The sequence below is a fragment of the Paramormyrops kingsleyae genome, chromosome 3, assembly GCF_048594095.1.
Source record: "Paramormyrops kingsleyae isolate MSU_618 chromosome 3, PKINGS_0.4, whole genome shotgun sequence".
In the NCBI taxonomy this organism is placed as follows: domain Eukaryota; kingdom Metazoa; phylum Chordata; class Actinopteri; order Osteoglossiformes; family Mormyridae; genus Paramormyrops; species Paramormyrops kingsleyae.
In genome coordinates this window covers 1935205-1953677 of record NC_132799.1, presented here as the reverse complement: position 1 = coordinate 1953677, position 18473 = coordinate 1935205, and the positions used below count along the sequence as shown (strand labels likewise).

General features: G+C 45.8%; 1 protein-coding gene across 5 annotated transcripts in view; it reads right to left on the bottom strand.

Annotated features, from left to right (window-relative positions):
- Positions 1 to 16906, bottom strand: part of adgrb3 (adhesion G protein-coupled receptor B3) — a 135670-nt gene extending 118764 nt beyond the window's left edge. For 3 of the 5 annotated variants that reach the window (XM_023833761.2, XM_072709356.1, XM_072709357.1), the window contains exons 1-2: positions 16198 to 16906; positions 13287 to 14055 (exon numbers count right to left, since the gene is read on the bottom strand). In XM_023833761.2, coding sequence (XP_023689529.1) covers positions 13287 to 14040 — 754 coding nt within the window. In that variant the 5' untranslated portion in view covers positions 14041 to 14055; positions 16198 to 16906. Of the gene's footprint in view, positions 1 to 13286; positions 14056 to 14600; positions 14739 to 16197 lie in introns of those variants that run through there. The other 2 variants (XM_072709354.1, XM_072709355.1) reach the window with 2 other exon arrangements.
- Between the last annotated feature and the right edge of the window lie 1567 nt (positions 16907 to 18473).

The window sequence follows — 18473 nt, the reverse complement described above, 5'->3', positions numbered from 1 at the left end:
ACTGGGGCCTCCCTATATGGCTAGACGACCTACTGGCCTCTCATGCCAGAGACACCAAAATGAAGCATAAACCACCGCTGACAAACACCAATACTGCGGAAATTTGCAGGATGTCTCTGGGTCCAGATTTAGCATACAATGCATATTTTTCATTTTCACCTTTCAAACTCATGAAAGGCGAAATATATTTTTGTCATATTTCAATAACCAGGCATTTATACTGCATGGCTGTTCTTTACAGTTCATGTCCGACTGTGTCCTGCCAGTGACATTGAAGATCTAGCTGCCTGGGATATTAATGTCTTATTTTTGTGAACATCTCGGTAATCTGCATGAAAGCCACATGCTTTTTCATTAAAATGAAATGCTTTCAAGAACATTCTGACAATAAACTGTCCCTCTGAGAACATGACAGCCTGTGAAGAACATTGTCCCTCTTCTGAGCACATGCAGACTTTCAAATCACCAACTGGGTCATCTCTCTTCAAATCACCAGATATTGCGATAAGTAACTGACACATTTTACTTTAATTTCTGGCTTCCTTCTTAAGGTCAATGTGCATTAAACTAATGACACATTCTAGAAAAAAACTCAAAAGAAAAATATTTTGGAGACTGATGCCAAGGTGACTTAAAAATGTGTGACAGCCACCCTCATTTATCTAGCAGAATATACTGCACAATGTCACACAAATCAGGGCTGCAGGGGCCACAGGGGGCCGTAGGGTGAATTTAGTGGAGTCTGGAGCCTTCCGGAGGCCAAACGGCATCCTACTGTAATGAAAATCACTGGGGTTAGCATGGCTGCTAAGCTAACAGGAAGGCTGGCCAGCAATGCCCGCGTTAACTCAGAGGGTGTGGCCATCTGCAGCCGAGGCCAATGCTGGCCCAGAGCCCCGAAGAAGTGCCCCCTCATATGGCAGAATCAGACGCTGCTCCGAGCTCATTCTGATACGATTTACAGCCACCAGGCCGGCCAGTGCACACTGCAGGCAATTCCTTCAAATCAGTCGATCCATCAATCAGTTGGATGTAAATCGGGACGCATGAAAGTGCCTCGATCCCAGTTGATAGATGCTAGGGATCACGAACGAGGAAGCTGGCGGTGGAGAGGGTCACAGCCCGCAAGATCCCATTTATATGGCTCTGTTGAAGACTGACCAGTTTCCGCTGAATGATGGAAGGTCTATGTGACCCTTAAAAGTGACCACGTGCATTCATATTATGCTTTGATATTAAGGCTTAGTGTATTCTTTTTCCATACACTTGCATTACCTTGGGTAAGTGGAAGGGTTTCTGTGTGCATGGCGCGACCAAACAGCCGCACCAGCTAACTCTGCTCGGATAATGAAGGTTATCTTTAACAGCATTAAAATGAGAACCAAATTATGCAGATTCACAGCGGGAGCAAAGCAGCTGCCTTATGTAATTATGGTCTGACCGTGTTCCCCATTGAAGTGAGCAGCCGATCGCACAGCCCCCTGAAATGGATTGGAGCAGCATCTGAGCTCGTGTTTGAGGCCCGTTCAATCACATGACCGCTCCTGGATTCACATCAACACCGTGTTTCATTTAAATCCAGTTAACATCCTCCTGGACATCAAAATCCTCCATTTTTTAACACGCTAATGCATTCTCTGTATTCATAATGGTTATTACAGCTAGATACTGTACATTGTGGTGACAGTTTCGCACAGTAACAAGCACCAGGCTCAATGACTTGCAATGTTTCAGTAGGCCGCTTGTTTGCAGTACTTTCTTGCATATAGATATGATTGAATATATAGTTTTAATAAAGCAGTTGCTCTGGAAACGTCGCTAATATGCAGCAGCAGCTCAGCTAACTCATCTGGAAGGCAAATTGCCTTCCCGGCCTCCGCAAATACATAAACAGGCTGCCGTTCCGGAATCTTCTTCCAGATGGATGTTAATGCAGATGTTTTCATCTCACACATGGTAATTGCTGCCCCCATAGCTGACATCATCAAATCGCTGTGCTCCTTTAAATCTAACTTACGCTCTTGCTCCACAAACTCTCAGCGGAACTGAAGGCGCTGGGATCTCGTGTTATTCAGGATGCCTGATCAATGAGCGGGCATGTAAAGTCGTCCCTTATGCCCGGTTTGGATGATCCCAGCCAGGCTTTGAGGTCAGAACCTGGAGGCACCAGGCTGGACTTAAAGAAGAAAGCAGCCGTTCATCATGTGACTTTTTTTGGATTCAGATTTCTCTGAAAATGCATTCCTCCCAAATGCAGGAAGTGCCCCAGAATTCATCTTCCATGGTCAGTCCTGCTCCAGTGTCACAGCGCAGCGCTACGGCGTTCCCCGGACCTTGCATTACAGCATAATGGCACCGAAACAGCCATCAAACATCAAACGCAGAAAATGTATTACTAACTTTTTCGAACAAAACAGAAGTTAAATTGATGGCCAGTAGTTGTAAGTTATGCATTATGCATACGGAGGCAATAAAATAATATAATTTGTATAAAAAAGAAGAGAAGACAGGTTCATTCATCTTCCGGGACTCATTAGGAGCGACTGCCGCATTCATATCACGTTCTTTTTGAAGCGAAAGGAAACAAGACGACAACAACAGCAGTCTTCCCTTTGATTTAGAAAAGGTCCACTTGTCCTAAGCTCATAAATAGAAAAGGCTGGAAATATGATATCACAAAGACACACGCATAGAAAAAATGTACCCTGTCACCTGCGATCACTATTGTCATGCTGATTTAAACGCCGAATAAACAGCACGCTTCACATCTCCGCCATTCCTTTCCTGGATCTCAAGCAGATTCTACCCGTTTATTTATTTATATTACTAAAACGTGGACGGCGCCTTAAGAAACGCAAACCGTATGAATAAGCCCGGGTTTCCCAGGCTTCTGTAGCTCAACATTTGACTTCCTCTTTCTCTCTCTCTCTTTTCTTTCATAATGCTCACAGACAGAATTCACCTTTGATCTTGTGTTAAGAATATTAATTATTTCGTCGGGACATGACTCCATTCAGAGATCAAAAACAGAAAATCTACATCTATTTATTTTTGATGAATTATCGGGGAAAAAAATCAATTTAAAGCACGATCGGATGGTGCAACACAACAGCAAGTAGGCGAACCCCCGAGTACCACGTCGGGCTTACAGACAAGTGCAGACATCGTGATTTCCCACGATACACAGTTAGATCCAGCAGGTAATCCGGCCGTCATTTGCCGGTAATATAGCTTCTTAACCATGTTTGAAGCGTAGCCTTAAAATGATCACCAAGCCTCAGAAATGGCAGAGAAGAAATAAGCTCAAAGCATTTAATGAATAAAAGGGCCACGCCATTAATACTTCTGTAGGAGAGTTAAGGCGGTGCAAATTAACTGAGACGGTCACTTAACAAAACCTCTATGCTGTACTTTATTACTTAAGTTAATGTAGTCTAAATACAGTATACAATGGAAATTTATGACCTTCTCATTATGGAGGTTTATTGCTACTTTACAACCGCCTCCTTACTTTTTTACATTGACGATTTCTCTTCCAAAACAATCCTTGTCGCTACGAGTTAGGCATAAATTAAAAGTGATTGTAGTATTTCTGTGCTGCTTCACGTCTGTACGGTTATAACATTAGCTATCCTCTGTAAATAAAGGCGCAATGCAGCGTGTTTTACAGGGTAGTCTACTTTACAGTACCGGGGGGTGCCGGATGCTGTCTTTGTTAATTTTTATGGTCACTGTCGGTAAATATCCCACTAAAATGGTTACCGTGCTCCCTTTAACTGATTTCAGTTACGATACCCTAAGGGAGATAGGGGAATTAAAGCTTACAGCAATTGCTAAAGGAAAAGGCTCATTCTTTATATTTCTGATAAATAATGCCCATGCATATTAATGGAGGATTTATCATTGCACTTAAATAATAAAAGCTCATATGAAATTCATCAGTGGTGGAGGCATCATCCAGCGCCCTGCTTTACAGTATGTCTACGTGTCCGGGACATAAATGCGTTTATTTTAAAAGGTATTCATTAATTTAAGTCAGAGAAAAAACGTATGCCTGTAATATCAGCGAATTAAAGCATCTTTCCCAGTTCACGATCCTTAGCTGCGTTTAGAGCAGGTTTAAGAAGATGGGAACTATTCTGAACAGGTATTTCAAATAAAGCGCGTCTATCCCGGTAGGACAAGGCTGGTCTTAACGCTGAAATAGATAAAGCAATGAGATGGGACGCTATTTTTAGGTGGCAAAGACGACACTAAACGGAGAAAAGCCTTCGAACTGTACTCACCTCATTATATTGGTAAGGACCAAATCGCCCCGAAACCCCCGCCCCCTAAATACATACGGTACTCCCACAGTACTGGCGCATGTCCCCACCGGCCACACTAAAATCTACGCCCTTGTTATATTTCCAGGTACAGTAATTCCAGAGTTTTGTTCTCAGCAAACACGCTTTACCCCCCACAATAAAATGCATCGGAACGTCCGGCTGTTTTTAACTAATAGGGTATTTAAATTGATCGATTTTCTCGTGCCTTTTGCAGAAAGGAAATGTAAGGCTTTACATGCAGGACTGTTGTGGGCCTGTTAGCGGCCCACAAAGCCCTCGGCCCACCGGGAAGATGCCCAGTATGCCAGCCGTGGCTGTGTTGCAGGGGGAGTCTCACATGGCCAGTCATTTATAATAGTCATTTATGCGCATGAACTGTGGGCGTGTTTTATTTTCGCTTGTCAAGCCTGCCACATACATCCATCAGGACTGGCAGCTACTAATGCAGCCAATAAAGGTCACCCTGTGTTAAGACCAACGGCCGTGCTGTCGCTGATGTTTGGCGAAATACAGATGAAAACGGCGGAGTTTGTCATCTTCATTGGCACCATTTATTTTACGCCATTAACACCCCCCATTTCCAGAGAATACAGTGATTATGATGCAAATAATCCCATAATGCTGGACACAATATAGGCCAATTACACACTTAGCCTGTCAGTAGGGATACAGGAGTTTAAAAATGAGCCACGGCCTAACTGCATATATACAGACAGATACACTGGTCCGCCAGTGATGTGTTTATGTGTACACTGTAATTTTCACATAGGCTACGCAGTTTAGTGCTTAGTTACATCAAACTGCATGACAGCTAAGATATATATTTTTTTCATTTTTACAGTATGAATTAGTATAACTTGTATCACATAAAGGTTTTCGGATTATGCTTAAATACTCCAAGATATTAACAGGCATATCTATAGCCTCACTATCTTCATGCTCTGTGATCCTCCATCCCTATGACGAGAAGCTGGTGTGTAAATATTGATTGCAAAATGACAGAATTTTAATTTGGCGAACAGGAAAAAAATTACGTTTTTATTCTACGTTGTGGATTTTGACTTCTTAAATTGTGAACATGACCCTGACCATAAAATTGCCAAAAGCCATATCTGCGTAATAACTTGCAATATTGTTTTTGCGCAAAACAAAGTTTAAAAAGGCAATTATGGCAGACAATTTAGAAATCATTCATCTGTGTGCAGCATTTGAAATCAACACTCTTTGGGGTTATTAAAATGCAGTCGACTTACATAGACTGTGCCGTTGCTGTTCTCATGAATAATGTAAGTGAAGCATTTCATACTCTGATTTTTTTTGTAGTCTTTACTTACACTTTGCCATTGCAGTGGATCCACTTCATTTTACTGTCATCCTGCACACGTACTTTTAACCCGTGAATGTATGACAGGGGTTAGCGTGTTGTTACAATTCTTTAACCAGTTCAGAATATTCACCATGCATATTCTGCAAACATTAACCAAAAGCAGAAACAAAACTGTAAATGTTTGTCTGCATTTTGTACAAAAACAGATCTGAACAGCACATCAGTACCTGAACACCACTGCCTTGCTGTTCCCTGAAGTTCTGTCTTTCTAGAAGCTTCTCTTCGTGTTTACGGTGCTGCATCTTCCCAAATTAAATGCATTTCAAAATAATGTCAGAATAAAATGAGATTTTGTGTTTCCTGACATTTAGATCACATCCACTGTTGTATATAATCTTATTTCCTAACAATACATTTCATGTTGTACCTACAACGTTGTTTTTCATATGCAGGAATCACTGTTCATTATGCCCTTAACTCAAACGGCACATTCTTCAATAAAACGGACAGGCCGTCGGAAACGCGGCCTCAGATTCAACAGTTTTAAAGCCCTTATCTGTATTTTTTATCGCTCTGTGGAATGTAACATTTTCGCGGATAGCAGCAATCGCTTATTTTTATGTCGCTCGTCCAAATCTCCACCTGGCAGCCCACACATCTGGCAAACGACCGCGCAGAAATGGTGCAGAGATGGCGGGCGGCTCGCCTCCCATGCCAATGTGCGGAGAGCGATGGGTTCGCTGCAGCCACGTGGTCGGGGAGCGCCGCTGTGCCACGTTCGACCGCTTGGGGAGGAAATGGCTGAAAGCCACGTCCAAACCTCGGCATGTTTTATGTGTCCGCTGAGCAAAAACGTTACTGCTGGCCAGTTAAAATGTAGATGCACAGAGGCTCTGTGGCCTCCCCTGACGCCTCAGCCCCCAGACACACACGGCAACCCTGAAGGCCCCTTTTACCAGCGAGCTGAATGAGACCAGTTATGTGACTCCAGCAAAGCCATGGGTACAACTCCATGTCATCTGGGCCAACAGAGCACTGTTGACAATTTGTGCTATTTAAAGGATCCTTCCGGAAGGCAAAGCAACAAAAGGACAGACGAGAGGTGTGCGAGATACTGGCCTCAGCTATACTTCACACTGCAGTTGTGTTTGAGGAAAGAATCGCTGCTGGCTGGTGTCTGACGTATACGGTGCAAATCTCTCTGTTCCTGCCCGGCCCAGCTGCCGAGTCGAGTGTAAGGCAGGGGGAGGGAGGGTGGGGGGGCGTCTCTCTCCAACACCATTTGCATTTGCAGCACTGGCTTCCCTGCATAACGGAATGTTCTCCAGAACAGTAAGTAAAAACAGGCACTCCAGAACCATCTAATGATCAGATGACTTCCAGCACTACAATCTAGACCGCAGAACGCCACGTCCCAAGATGGAGCCCACGAAAATTATCACGTACTTTATTTATAAATCTGACGGTAGGAGACAGGTGGTTTAATTGTGAAAGTCCTCTGCATTTCCACGCCGTATCTCTATGCGGCATCCCTTGAGTCAGGTTTTGTTCCCATATAGCATGACGTGCCTGTTATGTAAATTAACATAATGAAATACTTGCTAGTTCTTCACCAGTAGAAATGCTAGTTCTGCTCCTGTGCCCCCTGACCTTGTAGATTACATGAGTAAACATTAAGAGGAAGTGTAGAATGCAGATAACTCTGCCTGCCATCAGCGTCCGTGTGTTTGCCAGATTCACTGAAAACACGCTTAGCACTGCTGAGGGCTCAGACTCACTGAAAACACACTTAGAACTGCTGAGGGCTCAGACTCACTGAAAACACACTTAGCACTGCTGAGGGCTCAGACTCACTGAAAACACGCTTAGCACTGCTGAGGGCTCAGACTCACTGAAAACACGCTTAGAACTGCTGAGTGCTCAGGCTCACTGAAAACACGCTTAGCACTGCTGAGGGCTCAGACTCACTAAAAACACGCTTAGAACTGCTGAGGGCTCAGACTCACTGAAAACACGTTTAGCACTGCTGAGGGCTCAGACTCACTGAAAACACGCTTAGGACTGCTGAGGGCTCAGATTCACAGAAAACACGCTTAGCACTGCTGAGGGCTTAGCACTGCTGAGGGCTCAGACTCACTGAAAACACGCTTAGCACTGCTGAGGGCTTAGCACTGCTGAGGGCTCAGACTCACTGAAAACACGCTTGGCACTGCTGAGGGCTAAGACTCACTGAAAACACGCTTAGCACTGCTGAGGGCTAAGACTCACTGAAAACACGCTTAGCACTGCTGAGGGCTTAGCACTGCTGAGGGCTCAGACTCACTGAAAACACGCTTAGCACTGCCGAGGGCTCAGACTCACTGAAAACACGCTTAGCACTGCTGAGGGCTCAGACTCACTGAAAACACGCTTAGCACTGCTGAGGGCTCAGACTCACTGAAAACACGCTTAGCACTGCTGAGGGCTCAGACTCACTGAGAACACGCTTAGCACTGCTGAGAGCTCATTAAACCCCTATGTTCACGTCATTTACATGGCTTCCCCTTTGTCTCCATGGTATAATGCTTTATGCTTAGCATTGCAGAAATGGAATGATATTGAAAAATAAAGAGACTTCTGTTGATTTTTCAATGGTTAAATTCAGTCAGCAGCCTGAAAGGTAGCAGGCAAGAGACTGCCATGGGCTCCATCACGCCTTATTTCTCTTATAATGGAAGTCTGTCCGCTCAAATCACCCTGAAACCCAAAAAGTTTTCCGCTGGAACATACCTGTGTTCAGTACATCTCGAAGTCATCTACAGCTGCACGTCTTTACAGAAAATACACAAGCATCTCTGTTATATATCTGACACTGTGGATGCTGCTTACATACTGTGACAGTGGGGAGTGTGGCTTACATACTGTGACAGTGGGGGGTGTGGCTTACATACTGTGACAGTGGGGGTGTGGCTTACATACTGTGACACTGTGAGTGTGGCTTACATACTGTGACAGTGGGGGTGTGGCTTACATACTGTGACAGTGGGGGTGTGGCTTACATACTGTGACACTGGGTGTTGCCTACATACTGTGACAGTGGGGGGTGTGGCTTACATACTGTGACACTGTGGATGTGGCTTACATACTGTGACACTGGGGGTGTGGCCTACATACTGTGACACTGGGGGATGTGGCTTACATACTGTGACAGTGGGGGGTGTGGCTTACATACTGTGACAGTGGGGGATGTGGCTTACATACTGTGACACTGTGGGTGTGGCTTACATAATGTGACACAGGGCGTGGCTTACATACTGTGACACTGGGGGTGTGGCCTACATACTGTGACACTGGGGGTGTGGCTTACATACTGTGACACTGTGGGTGTGGCTTACATACTCTGACAGTGGGGGGTGTGGCTTACATACTGTGACACTGTGGGTGTGGCTTACATATTGTGACAGTGGGGGTGTTGCCTACATACTGTGACACTGTGGGTGTGGCCTACATACTGTGACACTGGGGGATGTGGCTTACATACTGTGACACTGGGGGCGTGGCTTACATACTGTGACACTGAGGGCGTGGCTTACATACTGTGACACTGGGGGCGTGGCCTACATACTGTGACACTGAGGGATGTGGCTTACATACTGTGACAGTGGGGGGTGTGGCTTACATACTGTGACAGTGGGGGATGTGGCTTATATACTGTGACAGTGGGGGGTGTGGCTTACATACTGTGACAGTGGGGGATGTGGCTTACATACTGTGACAGTGGGGGGTGTGGCTTACATACTGTGACAGTGGGGGATGTGGCTTACATACTGTGACAGTGGGGGGTGTGGCTTACATACTGTGACACTGGGGGTTGTGGCCTATGATCTGCCAGCTCACACAGACCTGCCTGGAGAACTGGCTCACTGACGGACGGTTCACATCCTGCCTGTGTAATGCAGCCTCATTCTCCTTGTATTCTATAAGGCCAGCATGCCCGGGGGGTCGGGCAGCCTGTTGACCTTGGGCCCTCAGAGGTTCTGTTCCTCCCTACTCTGGAGCTATTCTCTCTTTCCTTCTTTCCCTTTTTCATGCACCATTTTGTATAGATGATGCAGTAATGTATCGCCACACACTCTAGTCAAGCGCCTTGGGGTGACCGTGTCATGAAAGGCGCTATATGAAAATAAACTGAATTGACTTGAAATGAATATTTTCATTGTGACCTATTGTTTTCACTCCCACCACTTTGACCCCCTACACCCACCCAATCACCACAGAAACATTATTTAAAATTTAAACTGTGATTTTGTTGCAAAACCTGTAGGCGGCGTAAAATGCTGCATAACACAGAAAAAAAGCAGAGCTGTTTACGTAAAAACACAGGAGATGAAATGGCCCTGAGATGTAACCCTACTGCATAAAAGCACAGACTTCAGGACCGAACCGTCATCCATACTCTAAGCTGCCAAATCCCCTATCAGCAAACTCACACTCATTCTGCTCATTTCAATAATAAATATTTAGCTGTGTTTTACCTATCAAATTAAAAGACTGGCAAATCAGTATATAATAAATATTGCCGCACAACCCTAAGAGGGTATGATCCCTCACACCAGTCATATCATGACAGATATTTCCACCAGCATTACTGTCTTCAATATTGAGCTCCTCTGCTATTCTGTTTACTCCATGTTAAAATCCTCAGTTACTCCATGTCTACTCAATGTTAAGGTCCTCAGCTGCCTCATGTCTGCTCAAGGTTACTGCAGGTGTCATTGTCACCCCGTCACCTGCGATAGGTACCTCCAGCCCTTCAGATTCCCCCAGGCCTTGCTGTGGCACTGCGCATGTCACCATGTGATGGACCGGAACCCAAGCTCCGAATGTGCCCGCTGGGATAGACATCAGAACGCGCGGTCACTGGAAACGGACCCGTGCAGGTACTGCCAGGAGGTCTCCGGTCTGTCGCGTCCTTTCAACCGAGGCCCTTCTGAACATTATGGCATGGAGCGGCTCAGTGACTTAACACGTCCCCTCTAATCTCCACTAGCTAGGCTGCCATAGTAACACAAGGCATCCAGCTGGATTCACTAAACTGAATCGGAAACTGAATAGCCATTAGCAGATGCTTCACAACCAGCTAAATAGTGACCAATTAAATGCCACCAAAGATGTTTGCAGAACGACGGCACCTAACCCTAACGCCGCTGTGAAATTCCTCTCCATCTCACCATGTGCGCGGGAGGGGAGGGTCTCTCATGTTATTATCATGATATTATTACACCTGTAAGACATGACAGAAAAAACATTATTACCAGCATCCCCTTCTTTGGGGCCGTAAAGAACTAAATTGTGGGGGGGGGGGGGGGGGGGGGGGTATCAAGTCAATACTTCATATTCAACTATAAACAGTAGTCTGAAAATATTATGAAAGGGAGAAAAATAATTTCAAAAGAAACTTTGTATAACAGCAAAACAGATGACAGGTGGCTATTGTAATAAGCCCATTCACCGCTCCATTATCAAGTAATAATCTTGTTTTTCCAGAAATGATACTGGTCTATAGGCCTGTCCAATACTATTATACTACTGCTGAATTAGAAATAGTTTCCATTAGAGATAATCAATTTCACCTTCAGAAGGTACCTTTAAGATGTCTTGTGTGATCCAACACACTGCAATGTGAAACCAGCTATGCAGATATTTCGACTGTTCCAAGATCTTCCGAAATTAGAGGCATCCATTTTAAAGAAATCTTGTTCTAGTAGAAGAAGGACACAGTCTGGGCCCTGAAAAGACTGCAGAGGCAGAGCTGAATGCCTTATACAAGACAGAGGGAACTGTGTCTATGACTGGGATCAAATCAAGCCATTCAAGCAGATTGAACATGTTGGTCAGGGCATCGCACTCTTGAAAGATGGGGAAAGTCCGTTTTAATTTATGCAGCCCTCAAAACTAAATGTTTTGCCTTCTTGGATTTTTATTTTTATGACTAAGTAAATTCCCTCTGGACGTGACAGCAAACCTATGGTTTCTGAGGAAAAAAGCGGAGACATCTTTCATCAGACTGTACGTTGAACATTCTGTCTAATAATGCAGGCCCTGTAAATGTCACCCGAGTCACTCGTGAGCCATGTGGCTAAACTGATTCTAGTTCAGTGACATTTCTACTGTGATGCGGCAGTTGGTGTTGTATTGGTCACATGATCTGGACTCCCCTTCAGGAAGAATGTGTCCCGCTAGCCCCGCCCACCATCCACACATAAGCCTGTTATATGACTTCATGTCTGTGAAGTCAGGGTGAGTCACATGGTTATGCTGTCAGTCCCCCTCTGGTGCGATTTTCAAGAAGTGCCAATGTATCAGTGTTTCTTTAAAGCTATCATTTACCACTGTCTGAAGAACTAACTTTGGTCATTTCGAATGAATCACCTGCTGTTATTGAACAAGCGATCCAACATGCAGTGGGGCTATTAATCTCAATCCTTCAGCATCCATTCAGGTTCTTAAGAGATACAACAGAGAGCAATAAATACTGGTTCTGGTCATTTGGGCCTTGTGCAATACCAAGGATCCGTAAGCACGGCTCCACGCTGCTTTGAATTCAGCCTTTGTTGTCATGCTCGGAGGAGATCAAAGTCAGCCATTTTAATCAAACGGAGGCCCGGCCCGATGATAACCAGGTCTCTTTGTGGACTTGGCCACAGATTCCGGGCTTATTCTGCCTGCCAGTGACCTATTGGCTGTTTGGATGAAGAGGGATTTAATGCTAAAAACGTGTTTAAAAACAAAGCCGTCTGTTAAGATCACGGACCGTAAGCGAAGCGTGTTCCCGTGCACTCGCCCTGACGTGGAACCGCGGTATCTTTGCGGTTCTCGCTGTCGGGGTCTGTGTCCAAGGCCGGGTCATGAGGTGGACCAGCACAGGGTCAGAGAAATCATGCCGACTTTCATCGGCCTAAACATCGGCCGTCCCCAACGCCGGCGATCACGGCAAAATGGCGAAATTACGCGCTCAAACCCTGAAGCAGACATCGCCGCTCCCCCCGCGCCCCCCCCTGGCGTCTGCTGAAAAGCCCTTCACTCTGCTTTCAAATGCTAATCTCTCTCCCATGCCGTACCTGGGTGTTTGTATTTTAATCAAATTAGTTCTGCCAGGTTATGTACAGTGAGTTATTAATTACAGTATGGCGGGAGCAGGAAATGAAGTGGAGACCAGAGGGCCTTAAACTACAGTGAGTCAGTGCAGGAGTCTCTGTCCTCTTCTGCAGAATCAGCGTGGCTTGTTCCTCCATGTCTTTACATGAGTAGACAGCGGCAGTCGATCTCAAATAAGAAGCCATAACATGACAGTTTGATTACTATATACACGTGTATATATTAGAGTCGCGGTATATTTCTGCGCCGTCCTGCGCTTCGGCTGTGCCGGAGGGGAGCGTCGCAAACATTCTGTCTCCTCTCGGCCTGACAAAGGACAATCGCGTTCTCTGTCCCTGGAGGACTCAGTATGCACCATGAACACTGGAGATGTGTTCCTAAACGACGTGCGCCTTTAACACGGACACTAAGTGTCTCTTTCACGCGCTGAGCGTTGTAATTGTCGAGTATCGATAAGGGTGAAAAACTTAAAAGAGAGGGAGGGAAATACTCACCCTCTTTAGGCGGTCGCTTGACTTCGGCACTTAGATTGCAAACCTGCGCAGTCCGGAGGTGCGGCGTGAGGCATCCTTCGGTTTGGGGGTTTAAGGGAAGCACCACATTGTTGAGTGCCAGTACGCTGTCCGTGTCGCCGTCCCCTAAATGCTGCGGGCAGGTGCATTTCGTGTACACTATTCCACAGGACTCGGCCGCCCCCTTCTCGCTCTTGAGACAGTTCTCCAGCCACGTGCAAAGCACCTGACACCCAAACTGACTCGGACTGGCCTTGTTCAGAACCAGGAACTCCAGCACAGACCTCTGTTCCTCCTCGGTTCTCCTCTGTACCAATCCAGTGTAATCAAAAGGGAAAAGGCGGCGGATCTGCACAAAGTTCTTGTCATATTGCAAGAATATGAACATATTCTTGGAGTCGCAGACGTATACGATAGATTCATTGGTCCTCAGCTGCTCGTTGATCTTCTCATGGGAATAGTGGTCGAACTGATACGCCAGCAAGGAGAAACTCGAGCAGTTTAGGTCACGTTTATACAACTTAAGGTAGATGCTGTATTTGGTAGGATCTGGGTTCTCCAACGTCCAGGTGCAATTCGTGTAGTTCTTGGGAAACATCTCACTCACCGAGTAGGATCCATAAATAACTCCCTTAACCAAAGTGGAACACCAGAAGTCTTGGGCACCAGTAAATCCAAACATAACCAGGAGATAGGTGGAAAATATATAAATCAACAGGTTACGAATAGCCTTCATCCTATGTCATTTGGCCTGCAAGAAGGAAAGAGAAATGCAAGTAACACACTAGAGGACTTGGAAGCACACGCAGAGACTTTACAGATACGGTCATGTCCTCCTTAAACCCATTAAGCAAGAAGAAGAGCACCATTTATTTGCAGTGATTCCGATTTCAGATCCACTGTGAATTTCAATTATAAACTGCCCTACAAGTATGTTGCCGGCTCTCCGGTGCAGTGCAGCCCTTCAGCAGAACATTTATTTTCTTTTTATCCTGAGGGATAAACTAACTTTAGGACAACATTGCCACCTTGTGGTTCCCGTCTTTGTAATACATTTTTTTAATAACTAAAAAAAGGAACCTACAGAAGTGCTTTCAAAATAATTTCATATATATATATATGCATATATATTTGTGTAAGTTTATTATTTTTCCTCGGTCTTAGACAAAGGCTCTGGTTTCAAAAGGCCGAGCGACAAAACGTCGTCCACTATTAGGTCATTGTGCAAAGAATAAATATAAGGAACAGCATCAAATTTTGATAATAATCGCATCGGCAGGTTGACCAAATAATCACCTTCCGCCGCGGTGTAAAGCCCCACGACCGCTAGATAGCCAATGGGCGTCCTGGTGTCTCATCGCATATATCGCAAAAAAAAAGCGAGACACACATTTAATGTCAGGCTGTCCCCTTCACGAAAAACATGAGTCATGTCCCGTTAAACTGTAAAAAAAAGTCAATATGCGCCTTTCGCATGGTGGATATCCTTATATGTAATGCAGCAGCGGAAAGGAGTTTTAAGCAGCAGTTCTGCAGCAGCGTTAGTATGATTAAGTAAAAACGGCGATGATAATAATAATAATAATAATAATAATAATAATAATAATAATAATAATAATAATAATGGGGCGGACGCAGACGTACGCGGGAAGATCAGCCCGGGTCTCGGCGGAGCTGCAGGATGCCCTCGGAGGCTGAATGAAGCGCTTTACTCCCTGCAAGCGCGCATCTTGCTACAGCAGCACCAGCAGCATCGCTTAATTGCTGTACTTATTTAATGGTCGAGCTGGCGTTAAAGCGTCTATCAAACAGTTACCAAGTGCAAGGCAACAGAAACAGCCCAGCCCCGCTTCCCCCGTGAATATGAGGGACGCGTTCACAGGTAGCCGAGGGATATTATAGATGTCACTTTTGCAAAGCCTGGCAATGGGAGAGGGACAGGGACAGAACGGGGGTGACAGCTCCATGCCATGCCCCGATTGCATTAATCCTACAGGCAATGCAGCTGTGCGCGGTGTCCGTGTAGGCGTCGAGATACGGGGGGTGGGGGGGACGGAGCCCCAACACATCCTCAAATTCTCCCGTTTGCAATAATTTCAAGTTTTTCCCAGTCCTTTCTGAATGGGGCGACAGCCGGGTGGGGGTGGTTGCATAATGTGACCGTGTAAAATGTAGCGATCGCCCGTGATTACGGCGTTACGATGCGGCGTTACTGCGTGGGACCAACTAAATAGGACGCATCGCGCAGTTTGCGGCCACATCGCCCAGGCACTGCACTGAAATGTGCGTGTGGGGACGGTAATGCGCTGAAATGTGCGTGTGGGGATGGTAATGCGCTGAAATGTGCATGTAGGGACAACAATGTGGCCGTCGCTGCTCGGAATTACAGCCGCAATTCGGCGACAGCGAATACGGCGAGGCGCGTCCCAAACGCCGCCAAATGCTCAGTCCCATCCGAGCCCCCCGTCATTGTCTTACTGCAAGTTTCTGGTAATAATAAAGGCTCCTTCCCGGCTGACGTTCGGCGGAACCTAGTCGGCGCCACAACTCCATCCTCTGCCGTTGTAAGCACAACACGCACGAAATTTCACCTCTTAACTTGCCATTAACCTCGGCATATCCCCCCACTGCCACTGCCCGCACGGCGGCCGTTTACAGCCGTCGACTCGTAGGAGGAAATCCAAAATTGGAGGCTATTTCTCCATTTCCAAGCAGCCCAACTTTGAAACTGCATATGTAAGGCTGTGGCGACGGCTTGATGCCGTGGGCACTTATCAGCCTGGATTTCTCTGCTCTGCCTTAGATGCAGTACGTACACTATATAATAACACAACATGTAATAACACAATGTGCGGCGCTGAACAGACGGACATACAATAATTCCGGTAATTACCTTACAATCCGGACGCTATGGCTATTTTTCCAACATACTTGCACACATCCCTTAAAAACAGCAAAACGTGCAGCCTTCTTGCGAGTCGGTACTTCCCATTGCCCACGACTGAAGTCTAGTGCAACAAGACGGTCGGAAGGCGAGAAAAATGCGTTAGACTCCAATGAAGCTCATCTCCCGTCGGCTTTTTCGGCAGGAAAAAATGCACGGTAAAGGCGAATAAAACGCAGGTTAGGAGTGGAAAGAAGGAAAAAGGGGGAATCAATTCACTGCGCAAGGAATCAAAGTAAGAGAAAACAAGAAAAGCATACCGTTGCATGAAGAATAGCGAAAAAACGCAAAAATAGCGGACTGACACTGTTATTATTATTATTATTATTATTATTGTTATTATTGTTGTCGCTCGGTCCTCTCCGGAGATGATAAAGGCGGGTGGGCAGGCAGGCAGGCAGCAGGTAGAGAGAAACCCCGTTTGGACACTGAGTGTATAGATGGAGATGGAGATGGAGAGCTCTCTCTCCGTGCGCCGCGCCGCGCCGCGCCGGGGCTGCAATATCACGTCAGCGCCGCTCCGCCGGAGCGCCTATGGACGCGGCCGCCGTCTCCGCCACCGCCTTCATTTCCGCGCAAATCACGGCCCCGGACCGGGCACCGGGCACCGCGCCCCGCTTAAACTCCTCGCTTCCACCGCTTCTTCTTCTTATTTTTTAATTCTTCTTATTTTTTTTGGACTGCCTGATATTAACGTTTGAGGATGTCGCGCTGGATAATGACCCGTACGTTTAGTCACGGCGCTTCGTTTGGGATTAACTGCCTTTGCTTTTTTAAATGTATTTTTAGGACTATTTTTACTCAGTTGTTTTTAGTTGACTTTAAAATAGCTATTGTATAGCGGACGCGGCAGCCTTAGAAGTGAACTTATACCCACATGCCAGTGGCTATGTGTGAATTCCGGTCCTTGTCTAAATGATCAGTCTGTTTGTTTTGTGGATTTGATATTTCCTGCTTAATTAACGCAGTAATAATAATAACAATAGTAATAATAATAATAATAATAATAATAATAATAATAATAATAATAATAATAATAGTCCCTATGGGAATGAAGCGTTTAATTAGTGCCGAGGATAAGCGACGATAAACCACATTTACCCCCAATGGCGATATTATTGTGGAAAGTTGTGTCTAGTACAGGCGTCAGATTAGTCCTCGTCCAGATTTTAATCTATAGTGGTTTCACATATACAAAGGTGGTGTCCCCATTGCCTTTTAAAAATATAACGGCAAAGGTGTTTTCACCTGACATTTTTAAATCTAATATCGAGCGCCACGTACGCGAATCCACAAGATCTTTACTTGGCATTTCGGTAATCTAAGTATTCAAAACGCTACCAGGTAGCATGCATAATAAAAATCGCGGAAATGTTTTATAGGATTAAAAATTACTTATTGTTCTATAGCATTTGTTGGGAAAAAAACTTTGAATGCTGGTGGTTTTGTTCACTTTGGCATTTAACGATTTCAGGTGCGGTTTTTGGAAACAGAGGGCAGAGATATTTGTTACAGAGCTATAAATGAAGTCTGTGGCCAAACTTTTTATGAAGGAACATCACTAGATCTGGAAGAAGGAGAGGCTATCACTCAGAGGTCAAGACAATGTTTCAAGGACATTTACAGTGAGATGGGATAGTCTGTGTCAGAGATAAACCTTTGATTTAGTCACTTGTAAGCTAAGGGCATGGCGCGATGACACGCGGCAGTCTTGGGGAATTGCTGCAGAGCCTCCCAGTCTATAAAACGTAGCAAAACGGTCTTGCAGGCCATTGTGATTTTACAGTGCTGCTGTACTGTGGATCTGACTGAATAATGACGCCGCGAGGTGGATGGAGAATCGGTTATATCAAAACCTTCTCGAGGGGCCAGACCACTGCAGAGGCTGCTGGGATTTCCACAGGAGAAGAGACAGGAGCAGTTTTCCAGGTCAGAGCAGCGGGGGTATAGACACCCCCTTTGACGAAAGGGGGGGGGGGGGGTCACACCTTCCTGGGGGATTGTGGATGAGCGGGAGGTAGGATGAGGAGGATCCCAGGGTGAGGGTCTCTGAGCTGCCATTAGGGGGCTGGTTCCAGGATGGAAGCCTGTGGTGAAGATCTCTTCTGTCTGCCTGTGTGAGATGCGGACGGCACCTTAATGAACGCGGCCTGTGGACGATCCAGCGCTGGTGAGAGCAGCTCCAGGCCTGTCTCTGCCTACATACTGTACATGCCGTCCACATT